Source organism: Nerophis lumbriciformis, linkage group LG29, assembly GCF_033978685.3.
Source record: "Nerophis lumbriciformis linkage group LG29, RoL_Nlum_v2.1, whole genome shotgun sequence".
NCBI classification, from domain to species: domain Eukaryota; kingdom Metazoa; phylum Chordata; class Actinopteri; order Syngnathiformes; family Syngnathidae; genus Nerophis; species Nerophis lumbriciformis.
This window is the reverse complement of record NC_084576.2, coordinates 1208618-1224731: the sequence shown is the minus strand read 5'-3', so window position 1 is coordinate 1224731 and position 16114 is coordinate 1208618. Positions and strand designations below refer to the sequence as shown.

Below are 16114 nucleotides of genomic sequence, written 5' to 3'. Positions count from 1 at the left end.
GCGCAAGTTATTCATAATAGGTGCCACCTTGCCAAGAAAAGGACTTGACATATGCACAAAGTGAGGACAGTTGCTAACTGAAGACCAAAGCTTCAATTCGCATGTTTAATATCATTTTTTTCTTGATTTAAATTAGTTTCAGTTGGCTTTACAGAGACTGTAAAAACTGGTGGAGAAAAACAAACATGACCTTTCCCGCCCTGAAGAGGGCCTTGACGTTGTTGGAATCCAGGGCCAGAACGTCTCTGCTGGTGCTGAGCGCCTTGGTGCTCTGCTCCAGTCTGAGCTGAGCCGTGGCCAAGTTGTTCAAACACTTGACTCTGTAGTCGTGCACCTCCTGGTCCTCCTCCTGCTTCACGCCGCCACCTGGGGAGGAAGATGCCAGGAAGTTGGCCTTCAGTCCGGTGGCACTAAAATGGAGACGCTTTCATTTTCAGTCCTGGTTAGAGTGTCCGCCCTGAGATCGGTAGGTTGTGAGTTCAAACCCCGGCCGAGTCGTACCAAAGACTATACAAATTGGACCCATTACCTCCCTGCTTGGCACTCAGCATCAAGGGTTGGAATTGGGGGTTAAATCACCAAAAATGATACCCGGGCGTGGCCACCGCTGCTGCTCACTGCTCCCCTCACCTCCCAAGGGGTGATCAAGGGTGATGGGTCAAATGCAGAGAATAATTTCGCCACACCTAGTGTGTGTGTTACTTTACTTCAGCTGTGCCATTTCATCACTGAGCTCTTCTTGGTGGCCCCTAAGCATGATGGGTAATGCGACTGTCTCACCCTTATTGTCATAAATCCTCACACGATCCGCTTTCATTCAATTTGGATAAGAAGGATTATTTCATTAACTAATGTGTTTGCTCGCTGTGGTTGCAGTTCATGCGCTCATTGAATATTCATAACCTTGAAACTTGACTATCCGGCACATTAACTCACAAAATGATTCATAAATGAAGTGTAAATGCATTTATTTTTGCTGACTGACACAACACAGACTGAAACGAGCGTAAACGTGTGTGCGTGTCGCTTTAATGCTAATGAGCTGTGTTTGACCACGCCTCCACTTTGTACATAAACACTATTACGTAATTCGCCACTTGTACATTGTAATCGTCACGGTGTATCGCACATCATAAGTGGAACTGGACTTTTTTTTTTTTAAATATTTGCCCATCATTCACAATTCCTATGTGAGAAAAGAAAAGTTTTTCTTTTTTTATGCATTCTAACTCGTAAACAAACGTGCATAAAAGTCAGCTAACAATGGAGTTAATTTGAGTCAGTAAACAGTAAAATCCAGGCGATACCGATCTGATACCGATACTTTGTGCAAAAATACCTAATGTGTCTGCTAAAATTAAAAAAATACAAATAACATGCCTCATGGCATAAAGAATGCAATTAGAGATAATATCGGCAGTCCGATATTATCGGCCGATAAATGCTTCAAAATGTGATATTTGAAATTATCGGTATCGGTCTCAAAAAGTAAAATGTATGACTTTTTAAAACGCCGCTGTGTACACGGACGTAGGGAGAAGTACAGAGCGCCAATAAACCCTAAAGTCACTGCCTTTGCGTGCCGGCCCAATCACATAATATCTACGGCTTTTCACACACACAAGTGAATGCCAAGCATACTTGGTCAACAGCCATACAACTCACACTGAGGGTGGCCGTATAAACAACCTTAACACTGTTACAAATATGCGCCACACTGTTAACCCACACCAAACAAGAATGACAAACACATTTCGGGAGAACATCCGCACCGTAACACAACAGAACAAATACCCAGAACCCCTTGCAGCACTAACTCTTCCGGGATGCTACAATATACACCCCCACTACCCCCTACCCCCCCCCACCTCAACCCCGCCCATCTCAACCTCTTCATAACCTACTCAGTGGCCTAGTGGTTAGAGTGTCCGCCCTGAGATCGGTAGGTTGTGAGTTCAAACCCCGGCCGAGTCATACCAAAGACTATAAAAATGGGAGCCATTACCTCCCTGCTTGGCACTCAGCATCAAGGGTTGGAATTGGGGGTTAAATCACCAAAATGATTCCCGGGCGCGGCCGCCGCCGCTGCCCACTGCTCCCCTCACCTCCCAGGGGGTGATCAAGGGTGATGGGTCAAATGCAGAGAATAATCTCGCCACACCTAGTGTGTGTGTGTGACAATCATTGGTACTTTAACTTTAACTTTAACTTTCATGCTCTCTCAGGGAGAGCATGTCCCAAATTCCAAGCTGCTGTTTTGAGGCATGTTAAAAAAAAGAATGCACTTTGTGACTTCAATAATAAATATGGCAGTGCCATGTTGGCATTTTTTTCCCATAACTTGAGTTGATTTATTTTGGAAAACCTTGTTACATTGTTTAATGCATCACAACAAAATTAGGCATAATAATGTGTTAATTCCACGTCGGTATCGGTTGACATCGGAATCGGTAATTAAGAGTTGGACAATATCGGAATATCGGATATCGGCAAAAAAAGCCATTATCGGACATCTCTAAATGCAATATAGCTATTTATTTCAAACTTTGAAGTATATTGAGGTAGCTATGTGAATCATAATATAGCCGATAATACAACAGAAAAAAACAGAACAAAATCCTAAAAAGTACACACAAATGGTGTACTTTGCAAAGCATAAAAAAAGGAAATGATTAAAATAATAAAAACATTCAAATAATGAACAAAAACTACTATTAGAATAAAAAGTACTTCACAATACAATTGCCCGAACATGTTCAGTTCAGTTTCAGTTTATATGGAACATGCATACGATACAACGTAATTCATCACATATTTTCAGTTGTTTCATTACAGCACATCCGAAAAGGAGTAGGAAGAAGCAGAGCTTTTTTAATCCTACCCCTTTTCATACCATAGCAATGTTATCCTATATCTTTGTTCTCTGTAACATAACACTGAACAAATCAATAATAAACAAATAATATACCATAGTAAGTAAACAAATATTAAATACAAAAGTAATCTTTGTCTCAATAAAATAAAAAAACATTTTAAAAAAAGGGTTTAAGATGTCATAAGATATCATATTTAGTGTTCTGTGTACTTTGTGAACACTTGTAGTTTGAACAGTCTCTTAAAGGCCTACTGAAATGCGATTTTCTTATTTAAACGGGGATAGCAGGTCCATTCTATGTGTCATACTTGATCATTTCGCGATATTGCCATATTTTTGCTGAAAGGATTTAGTAGAGAACATCGACGATAAAGTTTGCAACTTTTGGTTGTTGATAAAAAAGCCTTGCCTGTACCGGAAGTAGCAGACGAGTAGCGTGACGTCACAGGTTGTGGAGCTCCTCACATCTGCACATTGTTTACAATCATGGCCACCAGCAGCGAGAGCGATTCGGACCGAGAAAGCGACAATTTTCCCATTAATTTGAGCGAGGATGAAAGATTTGTGGATGAGGAAAGTGAGAGTGAAGGACTAGAGGGCAGTGGGAGCGATTCAGATAGGGAAAATGCTGTGAGAGGCGGGTGGGACCTGATATTCAGCTGGGAATGACTAAAACAGTAAAAAAACACAATACTCTATTAGCCACAACACAACCAGGCTTATATTTAATATGCCACAAATTAATCCCGCATAACAAACACCTCCCCCCTCCCGTCCATATAACCCGCCAATACAACTCAAACACCTGCACAACACACTCAATCCCACAGCCCAAAGTACCGTTCACCTCCCCAAAGTTCATACAGCACATATATTTCCCCAAAGTCCCCAAAGTTACGTACGTGACATGCACATAGCGGCACGCACGTACGGGCAAGCGATCAAATGTTTGGAAGCCGCAGCTGCATGCGTACTCACGGTACCGTGTCTGCGTATCCAACTCAAAGTCCTCCTGGTAAGAGTCTCTGTGGTCCCAGTTCTCCACAGGCCAATGGTAAAGCTTGACTGTCATCTTTCGGGAATGTAAACAATGAAACACCGGCCGTGTTTGTGTTGCTGCAGCCGGCCGCAATACACCGCTTCCCACCTACAGCTTTCTTCGTTGCCGTCTCCATTGTTCATTGAACAAATTGCAAAAGATTCACCAACACAGATGTCCAGAATACTGTGGAATTTTGCGATGAAAACAGACGACTTAATAGCTGGCCACCATGCTGTCCCAAAATGTCCTCTACAATCCGTGACGTCACACGCTGACGTCGTCATACCGAGACGTTTTCAGCAGGATATTCCGTGCGAAATTTAAAATTGCACTTTAGTAAGCTAACCCGGCCGTATTGGCATGTGTTGCAATGATAAGATTTCATCATTGATGTATAAACTATCAGACTGCGTGGTCGGTAGTAGTGGGTTTCAGTAGGCCTTTAAACTGAATCATATTGGTGCTTTGTTGGATTTATTTGGTTAATCCATTCCATAATTTAATTCCACATACTGATATGCTAAAGGTTTTAAGTGTTGTGCGAGCATACAAATGTTTTAAATTAGATTTTCCTCTAAGGTTATATTTCTCTTTTGTTGAGAAAAATTGTTTGGCCAGAATTGGTAGCAGGTTATAGTTTGCTTTGTACGTCATTTTAGCTGTTTGCAAATGCACCAAATCGTTGACCAACATTATGTATTATTGTAATTGGTCTTTTTTGTAACACCGTTAGTGAATGAAGCGCACATTTGTAGTTGTTTACACATATTTCTACACAATAACTCAGATATGGTAACATTAGCGAGCAGTAGAGAATATGAAGTGATTTTTGATCTAGAACATGTTTTGCTTTGTTCATTATTGAAGTGTTTCTTGCTACTTTGTTTGTTGTCTATTTTTTACATGAGATTTCCAATTAATTTTACCATCTATTGTTACGCCCAAAAAATGTCAAGGTGTAAATAACACTCAACAAAAGCATCCGACATTGTCACATTCACAAGTTTACTGCCTTTTTTACACTCTTCCAGTTAATGATACACATTGTCTCAAAGAACCAAAGTATCAAAAGTATCAAAATTAAATATTTTTAAGAATCTATCACAGCAACAATAACTGGTGTCGGCGGTATCGATAACCGACTAAAAATATCCAAAAAGCGGCAACAATACTCCCTTTACATCTTGTGACCCGAGTATTAACCTAGTATTAGCAATATTATTATTATTGGCGCTAAAGTTAAGGAACTACTTTTAGTGGCGCATCGATCACAGAAAGGTAACCAGCTTATGCTGCTATATTAACATATTGAGCTGATACATCACCTAAGTTGGTAAAAGTTAATTATATTTTATAAATGCCTCTAGTAGAAGGTTGTGGCCATAACTTAGTCAACTTTGACATCCAACCTAAACCCGGAAATGGCGAGAAAGACACTATATATATATATACAGGTAAAAGCCAGTAAATTAGAATATTTTGAAAAACTTGATTTATTTCAGTAATTGCATTCAAAAGGTGTAACTTGTACATTATATTTATTCATTGCACACAGACTGATGCATTCAAATGTTTATTTCATTTAATTTTGATGATTTGAAGTGGCAACAAATGAAAATCCAAAATTCCGTGTGTCACAAAATTAGAATATTACTTAAGGCTAATACAAAAAAGGGATTTTTAGAAATGTTGGCCAACTGAAAAGTATGAAAATGAAAAATATGAGCATGTACAATACTCAATACTTGGTTGGAGCTCCTTTTGCCTCAATTACTGCGTTAATGCGGCGTGGCATGGAGTCGATGAGTTTCTGGCACTGCTCAGGTGTTATGAGAGCCCAGGTTGCTCTGATAGTGGCCTTCAACTCTTCTGCGTTTTTGGGTCTGGCATTCTGCATCTTCCTTTTCACAATACCCCACAGATTTTCTATGGGGCTAAGGTCAGGGGAGTTGGCGGGCCAATTTAGAACAGAAATACCATGGTCCGTAAACCAGGCACGGGTAGATTTTGCGCTGTGTGCAGGCGCCAAGTCCTGTTGGAACTTGAAATCTCCATCTCCATAGAGCAGGTCAGCAGCAGGAAGCATGAAGTGCTCTAAAACTTGCTGGTAGACGGCTGCGTTGACCCTGGATCTCAGGAAACAGAGTGGACCGACACCAGCAGATGACATGGCACCCCAAACCATCACCCAACCATGCAAATGTTGCATTTCCTTTGGAAATCGAGGTCCCAGAGTCTGGAGGAAGACAGGAGAGGCACAGGATCCACGTTGCCTGAAGTCTAGTGTAAAGTTTCCACCATCAGTGATGGTTTGGGGTGCCATGTCATCTGCTGGTGTCGGTCCACTCTGTTTCCTGAGATCCAGGGTCAACGCAGCCGTCTACCAGCAAGTTTTAGAGCACTTCATGCTTCCTGCTGCTGACCTGCTCTATGGAGATGGAGATTTCAAGTTCCAACAGGACTTGGCGCCTGCACACAGCGCAAAATCTACCCGTGCCTGGTTTACGGACCACGGTATTTCTGTTCTAAATTGGCCCGCCAACTCCCCTGACCTTAGCCCCATAGAAAATCTGTGGGGTATTGTGAAAAGGAAGATGCAGAATGCCAGACCCAAAAACGCAGAAGAGTTGAAGGCCACTATCAGAGCAACCTGGGCTCTCATAACACCTGAGCAGTGCCAGAAACTCATCGACTCCATGCCACGCCGCATTAACGCAGTAATTGAGGCAAAAGGAGCTCCAACCAAGTATTGAGTATTGTACATGCTCATATTTTTCATTTTCATACTTTTCAGTTGGCCAACATTTCTAAAAATCCCTTTTTTGTATTAGCCTTAAGTAATATTCTAATTTTGTGACACACGGAATTTTGGATTTTCATTCGTTGCCACTTCAAATCATCAAAATTAAATGAAATAAACATTTGAATGCATCAGTCTGTGTGCAATGAATAAATATAATGTACAAGTTACACCTTTTGAATGCAATTACTGAAATAAATCAAGTTTTTCAAAATATTCTAATTTACTGGCTTTTACCTGTGTGTGTGTGTGTGTGTGTGTGTGTGTGTGTGTGTGTGTGTATATATATATATATATATATATATATATATATATATATATATATATATATATATATATTGTTTTTTTTAATCCCTTTGCCAAGATTATGAATATATATTTAAACATGAAGATATATATAAAACCCATCAGTCAGCAACTCTGAGAGCAGACATTGTACAGTAAGTGATTGTTTTATCATGTTGTCTCTCATGAAGTCTGCCATGTTTAGTAGGGTTGTTGAAGGGAAAAGTGAACATTGTGATGCGCCTGTGAAATGAATGCGCCGCCATATGCTTCAAATGAGCAAATTACGTACATGTTATTATGAATGTGCCTGTTACTACATTACATACTGTATATACTTACAGCATGTATATAAAGCTATGATGAAGGTTTTTGGATGTTTTTTCGAGCGCTTTATAGGTGGACTATGGGGACTCCCATTACTTCCATCGTTAGCTGACTTTTGCTAGTGTTTATTTACGAGTTAGAATGCATAAAAAAGAAACACGTATGTGTTCTTGTCTCACATAAGGATTGTGAATGGGCCTAATTTATAAAAAAAAAAGTATTGTTCGCCTTTTAAGAAGAACACAAACGTTGGCAACACCAGCATGGCTATGTGATGCCAAAGTGCTAACATCACAGCTAAGTTAGCATGGTCGCTGAAGGAAAACCGAATGATCAAATTTACAGCTCCCATTTCTGCAGCTGACTGACCGATGGTTGGTCGAGGTTTAATTTAAGACGTGTAGCAAAGCCTTTTTTTTTTTTTTCTCTTTTTTTTTTTTTACACAAAAGTGTACTTAAGGGGTGTCTAAAGTATGGGACACAGCTCATTTTTTATTGGCCCGTGACATATTCTAAAGACAAAATAAACATGTCGAGGTTTAATTTAAGATGTGTAGCAAAGCCTCTTTTTTTTTTTTCTCTTTTTTTTTTTTTACACAAAAGTGTACTTAAGGGGTGTCTAAAGTATGGGACACAGCTCCTTTTTTATTGGCCCGTGACATATTCTAAAGACAAAATAAACATGTCGAGGTTTAATTTAAGACGTGTAGCAAAACCTTTTTTTTTTCCTCTTTTTTTTTTTTTACACAAAAGTGTACTTAAGGGGTGTCTAAAGTATGGGACACAGCTCATTTTTTATTGGCCCGTGACATATTCTAAAGACAAAATAAACATGTCGAGGTTTAATTTAAGACGTGTAGCAAAGCCTTTTTTTTTTTCCTCTTTTTTTTTTTTTTTACACAAAAGTGTACTTAAGGGGTGTCTAAAGTATGGGACACAGCTCATTTTTTATTGGCCCGTGACATATTCTAAAGACAAAATAAACATGTCGAGGTTTAATTTAAGACGTGTAGCAAAGCCTCTTTTTTTTTTTTCTCTTTTTTTTTTTTTTACACAAAAGTGTACTTAAGGGGTGTCTAAAGTATGGGACACAGCTCATTTTTTATTGGCCCGTGACATATTCTAAAGACAAAATAAACATGTCGAGGTTTAATTTAAGACGTGTAGCAAAGCCTTTTTTTCCCCTCTTTTTTTTTTTTTACACAAAAGTGTACTTAAGGGGTGTCTAAAGTATGGGACACAGCTCATTTTTTATTGGCCCGTGACATATTCTAAAGACAAAATAAACATGTCGAGGTTTAATTTAAGACGTGTAGCAAAGCCTTTTTTTCCCCTCTTTTTTTTTTTTTACACAAAAGTGTACTTAAGGGGTGTCTAAAGTATGGGACACAGCTCATTTTTTATTGGCCCGTGACATATTCTAAAGACAAAATAAACATGTCGAGGTTTAATTTAAGACGTGTAGCAAAGCCTTTTTTTTCCCTCTTTTTTTTTTTTTACACAAAAGTGTACTTAAGGGGTGTCTAAAGTATGGGACACAGCTCATTTTTTATTGGCCCGTGACATATTCTAAAGACAAAATAAACATGTCGAGGTTTAATTTAAGACGTGTAGCAAAGCCTTTTTTTTTTTCCTCTTTTTTTTTTTTACACAAAAGTGTACTTAAGGGGTGTCTAAAGTATGGGACACAGCTCATTTTTTATTGGCCCGTGACATATTCTAAAGACAAAATAAACATGTCGAGGTTTAATTTAAGACGTGTAGCAAAGCCTTTTTTTTTTTCCTCTTTTTTTTTTTTACACAAAAGTGTACTTAAGGGGTGTCTAAAGTATGGGACACAGCTCATTTTTTATTGGCCCGTGACATATTCTAAAGACAAAATAAACATGTCGAGGTTTAATTTAAGACGTGTAGCAAAGCCTTTTTTTTTTTTTTCTCTTTTTTTTTTTTACACAAAAGTGTACTTAAGGGGTGTCTAAAGTATGGGACACAGCTCATTTTTTATTGGCCCGTGACATATTCTAAAGACAAAATAAACATGTCGAGGTTTAATTTAAGACGTGTAGCAAAGCCTTTTTTTTTTTCTCTTTTTTTTTTTTACACAAAAGTGTACTTAAGGGGTGTCTAAAGTATGGGACACAGCTCATTTTTTATTGGCCCGTGACATATTCTAAAGACAAAATAAACATGTCGAGGTTTAATTTAAGACGTGTAGCAAAGCCTTTTTTTTTTCCTCTTTTTTTTTTTTTTACACACAAAAGTGTACTTAAGGGGTGTCTAAAGTATGGGACACAGCTCATTTTTTATTGGCCCGTGACATATTCTAAAGACAAAATAAACATGTCGAGGTTTAATTTAAGACGTGTAGCAAAGCCTTTTTTTTTTTCTCTTTTTTTTTTTTACACAAACGTGTACTTAAGGGGTGTCTAAAGTATGGGACACAGCTCATTTTTTATTGGCCCGTGACATATTCTAAAGACAAAATAAACATGTCGAGGTTTAATTTAAGACGTGTAGCAAAGCCTTTTTTTTTCTCTCTTTTTTTTTTTTACACAAAAGTGTACTTAAGGGGTGTCTAAAGTATGGGACACAGCTCATTTTTTATTGGCCCGTGACATATTCTAAAGACAAAATAAACATGTCGAGGTTTAATTTAAGACGTGTAGCAAAGCCTTTTTTTCCCCTCTTTTTTTTTTTACACAAAAGTGTACTTAAGGGGTGTCTAAAGTATGGGACACAGCTCATTTTTTATTGGCCCGTGACATATTCTAAAGACAAAATAAACATGTCCCTGATTAAAAGAACATTTCACACACAAAAAAAATGGAACCAAATACCCCCAAAATGGGATCTGAAAACCAAAATGGGATCATTTCTTTGTCACAATGAATGTGTTCACATTTCTGGCAAGATATGGAATGTATTTGAGTGTGCTCTTAAAAATGTTTACTATTAGTAAAGAATAATAACAATAAGACACTAATTTGCTGTACCTATGACACAAAGCTAAATTGTGGATGTTTTGACAGTTGGCTGAGCTCTAATTTAAGCTGTGTAGTGAAGCCTGTTTTCTTTTAACAAAGATGGGTATGGCCCTGCGAAGAGGTGGCGACTTGTCCAGGGTGTACCCCACCTTCCACCCGAATGCAGCTGAGATAGGCTCCCCAAAAGGAACAAGCGGTAGAAAATGGATGGATGGATGGGTATAGTCTACTGTAAAGCACATTGTTTCTCAAAAGTAAAACAAAAAATGTTTGATAATTTATAAAAATGCACATTTTATGTTCTATGTACATATATTAGGACACCATTCAAAGTCAGATTAGGGGACATTTCCACACGGCTCTTACATTGGCCCTTATGGGATGGTGCAGGTGTGCCTAATAGTATGTCCCAAGCCAACGCATGCCCTTTCACTATTAATGTCTCCTCATCCTCTTATGATGGCATCTTCATAATGCCCTGGTAATAACTCTTCATATTATTGATGAATTATGAGGCAGCTCATGCTTTAGACTTGCATGCCCTCTTCCTCGCCAGTAATGGGAGTGATGAAGACCAAGCTGAGAATAATGTTGATTAGCGGTGATTATGCAAAACAATCAAGCAGCAGGTTTTGATGGTGATGTTAAAATGAGCGACTCCACTGTAGTGTTGTATGGTGTACCGGTACTAATAAAGTACCGCAATACTAAGTAATTGAAATCGGTACTATACTGTCCTTGAAAAATACCGGTACTGTTTTTTCATCCGCATGCCGCTGTGTGGCAGTGGCTACAGAGCCGAGGCGCATGATGTTGAGTGTCAAAACACACACACACAAAATGCATTCAAGCAAGCTTGGAGAGGAAGAATATCAAAAAACTACAATTCTACTGGTTAATAACGAGGGTGGTGAAACACAATATTGAGGTATTTGGACTTCAAAACTAACGATAAAAATAACGCTTTAAACAGGGAGGCGCCGCACTGCAAATGTTGCATGAAAACACGCCTCGCCAAATGTGGCGATTAGTATAACCACCTTTGCTTCAAACTTAGGTAAACATTTTAATAATGAACAGTCAGATCGGCATAAAGAGTTATAAAGAGTGACAGGTAATAATGTAGTTGTTACACCTGTCCTGCTGTTCAGCTCCGGTGCAGACCGTTGTAGAGGAGCACAGGGCAGACGTTCCCTTTAGGGTCGATGTTTTTGTCAGGTTAACACATTTCACTTTAACCGGCAATGGGTTTGCTAAGCTAAGCTTTCGGGTCAGAATTTGAGGCCGCTGATTTGTGTAAAGAGTGACAGGTTATAATGTAGTTGTTACACCTGTCCTGCTGTTCAGCTCCGGTGCAGACCGTTGTAGAGGAGCACAGGGCAGACGTTCCCTTCAGGGTCGATGTTTTCGTCAGGTTAACACATTTCACTTTAACCGGCAATGGGTCTGCTAAGCTAAGCTTTCGGGTCAGAATTTGAGGCCGCTGATTTGTGACAATCTGGTTGCTTTATTAATAGTTTTGCAGGAGACAACCGGACCCGTTCATCCTTCTAGTGCGCAGTGCACGCGCTCCTTGTCTCTTTCTCTTTACTCGCCCACTCACTCAATGACGTCACTCAGCCAACACGTTGACAATCTCCCAAACACACATACGCTACTCTCATAAGTAAACCAGCTCCCCTGCTGTGCACATGTAGATACATAACATGTAGATAGGTAGACGCACACACTGCTGCTTGGTTTGATGCCAAATATTAGCAGAGTTAAAGCTGCCCAATTAGCGCCAACTAATGCAAGTGAAATGACTACATTTTGTAACAAATTGCTACAAATGATGTTTTATCTTGAACAAATGTGTTTATTACCGGTACCTGCAACATGGCTTATCTGTGTACTTGTATTCATAGTTTTGTTTTTAGTACTTACTAATAATTGTATTTTTCATAAAGCACAGGCCAGGAGTGGCAACCATAAACGATGAAACATTTAATATAATGTCAATAAAGTTTGTTATTATATTCTAATATAATCCTTGATTATGGCAGACTATATGTAATATGGAAAATTGTAAATTGTTCTGAGTGCAACAATAAAAGCCCAATGTGTTTAATGCCATTTAATTTATATTTTAACCTTCGAAAATTGTTCCTTGAGTGCAATAAGAAACATGTTGAATTTATTGTAAGATGTTCTGTTAAAATAAAGCCTATATTGACATTTTTCGTAGTTCCCTTTTTATTTGGAAAAGTATCGAAAAGTATCTATGTACATTTCAGTACCGGTACCAAATTATTGGTATCGGGGCTACCCGACTCCACTGAGACTGGTTGTTTTTTTGTTTTTTTGTCTTTTGCTGTAACAGTAGTTAAATTATTTTTAGGGATGACCAATATTTGGCATTTTGATGTACAGTATATCAGTATCAGCCTTTTTTTTTCTTTTCTTTTTTTTTTTTACAAGTACAACAGAACTACATCAGAAGATACAATATCTACACATATGATACCAGTATTTAGTATTTAGAAAAATAAATAATTAGTGAAGTAGATCATAATAACCACTGCTGAAGAACTGCATTTTCCCTGCATGGGAAAAGTACCCTTTTTGCTGGAGCCCAATTATTTTTGTAATTCATTTAAAAGTAATAATTACACTCAATGTCAATAATGTTGTGATATCTGACAGGGCATTTGAGTTCTTTGGACGATATTTCACTGGTCTTCATAATGAATTTTAGCAATTTGAATGGCCTTAAGTGATGTTCCTTCTATACACCTGTAATAAGTGCAATCCCCTGAAGTTTTTTGGTGCTAAATGAAGAACATTAGCACCCCATAGAATATTATGTCGCAACTGAGAGGGACAAGCGGTATATAATGGATGGATGGATGGACGTTTCCTACAAAAAATAGTTTAAAAAACAACAAAGTCTTGTCCAGCTGTTTACTGACATATAATACTCATGTTTGGCTCATTTGTGCTACAAATGAATATCGGTTATCGGCGTGCTTGACTGCTAATAATCGGTATTGGTATCAGCCCTGAAAAACCTGTATCGGTCGATCGCTACATCCTTTTACACCCGTTGTCACGACATTGCTGGTCCAGTTAATACTAATAATGATAATAAAGTTATGAAAGCTGAGATGCATCTACCTGTGCTGCAGGTGGTCAGCACATCCAGAGCCATGCAGTACGCCCGTGCAGCCATGCTGTACTCCTCTCTCTGGAAATAAAAGTTCCCTCGTTCTCGCTTCTGGTTGCCGATCCGGATGCGATCTGATACGAGCAAATTTAACGGGTCTGGTTTGTCTCTGACGTCCAGCAGCTGCAGCTGGTAGAGCAGAGGCGCCCAGGCCGGGATGTCAGGCTCCCTGTACAAGACACAAACAAAGGGAGGGAATCAATATGATTGCTTAGCTGGGAGGTAACTGTCCTCTTTATTGAAAACAGACTAAAACAAATCAGTAAGTGGCTCTAAAGCACTTACAGTTAATTTTCTCAATAATAATCCTCATCTTGTCTATTATGAAAAAAAATATATACAGGTAAAAGCCAGTAAATTAGAATATTTTGAAAAACTCGATTTATTTCAGTAATTGCATTCAAAAGGTGTAACTTGTACATTATATTTATTCATTGCACACAGACTGATGCATTCAAATGTTTATTTCATTTAATTTTGATGATTTGAAGTGGCAACAAATGAAAATCCAAAATTCCGTGTGTCACAAAATTAGAATATTACTTAAGGCTAATACAAAAAAGGGATTTTTAGAAATGTTGGCCAACTGAAAAGTATGAAAATGAAAAATATGAGCATGTACAATACTCAATACTTGGTTGGAGCTCCTTTTGCCTCAATTACTGCGTTAATGCGGCGTGGCATGGAGTCGATGAGTTTCTGGCACTGCTCAGGTGTTATGAGAGCCCAGGTTGCTCTGATAGTGGCCTTCAACTCTTCTGCGTTTTTGGGTCTGGCATTCTGCATCTTCCTTTTCACAATACCCCACAGATTTTCTATGGGGCTAAGGTCAGGGGAGTTGGCGGGCCAATTTAGAACAGAAATACCATGGTCCGTAAACCAGGCACGGGTAGATTTTGCGCTGTGTGCAGGCGCCAAGTCCTGTTGGAACTTGAAATCTCCATCTCCATAGAGCAGGTCAGCAGCAGGAAGCATGAAGTGCTCTAAAACTTGCTGGTAGACGACTGCGTTGACCCTGGATCTCAGGAAACAGAGTGGACCGACACCAGCAGATGACATGGCACCCCAAACCATCACTGATGGTGGAAACTTTACACTAGACTTCAGGCAACGTGGATCCTGTGCCTCTCCTGTCTTCCTCCAGACTCTGGGACCTCGATTTCCAAAGGAAATGCAAAATTTGCATGGTTGGGTGATGGTTTGGGGTGCCATGTCATCTGCTGGTATCGGTCCACTCTGTTTCCTGAGATCCAGGGTCAACGCAGCCGTCTACCAGCAAGTTTTAGAGCACTTCATGCTTCCTGCTGCTGACCTGCTCTATGGAGATGGAGATTTCAAGTTCCAACAGGACTTGGCGCCTGCACACAGCGCAAAATCTACCCGTGCCTGGTTTACGGACCATGGTATTTCTGTTCTAAATTGGCCCGCCAACTCCCCTGACCTTAGCCCCATAGAAAATCTGTGGGGTATTGTGAAAAGGAAGATGCAGAATGCCAGACCCAAAAACGCAGAAGAGTTGAAGGCCACTATCAGAGCAACCTGGGCTCTCATAACACCTGAGCAGTGCCAGAAACTCATCGACTCCATGCCACGCCGCATTAACGCAGTAATTGAGGCAAAAGGAGCTCCAACCAAGTATTGAGTATTGTACATGCTCATATTTTTCATTTTCATACTTTTCAGTTGGCCAACATTTCTAAAAATCCCTTTTTTGTATTAGCCTTAAGTAATATTCTAATTTTGTGACACACGGAATTTTGGATTTTCATTTGTTGCCACTTCAAATCATCAAAATTAAATGAAATAAACATTTGAATGCATCAGTCTGTGTGCAATGAATAAATATAATGTACAAGTTACACCTTTTGAATGCAATTACTGAAATAAATCAAGTTTTTCTAAATATTCTAATTTACTGGCTTTTACCTGTATATACAGTACAGGCCAAAAGTTTGGACACACCTTCTCATTCAATGGGTTTTCTTTATTTTCATGACTATTTACATTGTAGATTGTCACTGAAGGCATCACAACTATAAATGAACACAAGTTATGTACTTAACAAAAAAAAAGGTGAAATAACTGAAAACGTGTTTTGTATTCTAGTTTCTTCAAAATAGCCACCATTTGCTTTGATTACAGTACTGTTTTGCACACTCTTGGCATTCTCTCGATGAGCTTCAAGAGGTAGTCACCTGAAATGGTTTTCACTTCACAGGTGTCATAGTTTTGATGCCTTCAGTGACAATCTACAATGTAAATAGTCATGAAAATAAAGAAAAGACACGGAAATGAGGTGTGTCAAAACTTTTGTTGTACTGTATGTGTATGTGTATATATATATATATATACACTTATTTCTTCCATTTACCCATTTAAACATACTACTAACGTTTTAATGGATGGAAGTATATATTAAATCTCAACATAGCTCAAGCTTTTGAATCGTGCATCTGCCTGATTACATGAAATAACCCCCTCACCCTCAGATATTATTTATTGAACTACATTATACAATGCTCATAATATTAGTTTTATTATCATAAAATGGTAATCATGTTGTGCAAAAGAGTGCCTTTTCCTAATATTTGGACTT

The 16114-nt window shown here is 38.8% G+C and overlaps 1 protein-coding gene across 1 annotated transcript in view; it reads right to left on the bottom strand.

Annotated features, from left to right (window-relative positions):
• Positions 1–16114, bottom strand: part of fkbp16 (FKBP prolyl isomerase 16) — a 179870-nt gene that overhangs the window by 19832 nt on the left and 143924 nt on the right. The window contains exons 4-5 of the mRNA XM_061924413.1: positions 13470–13687; positions 191–366 (exon numbers count right to left, since the gene is read on the bottom strand). Of these exons, the coding sequence (XP_061780397.1) occupies positions 191–366; positions 13470–13687 (394 nt within the window). The remainder of the gene's footprint in view (positions 1–190; positions 367–13469; positions 13688–16114) is intronic.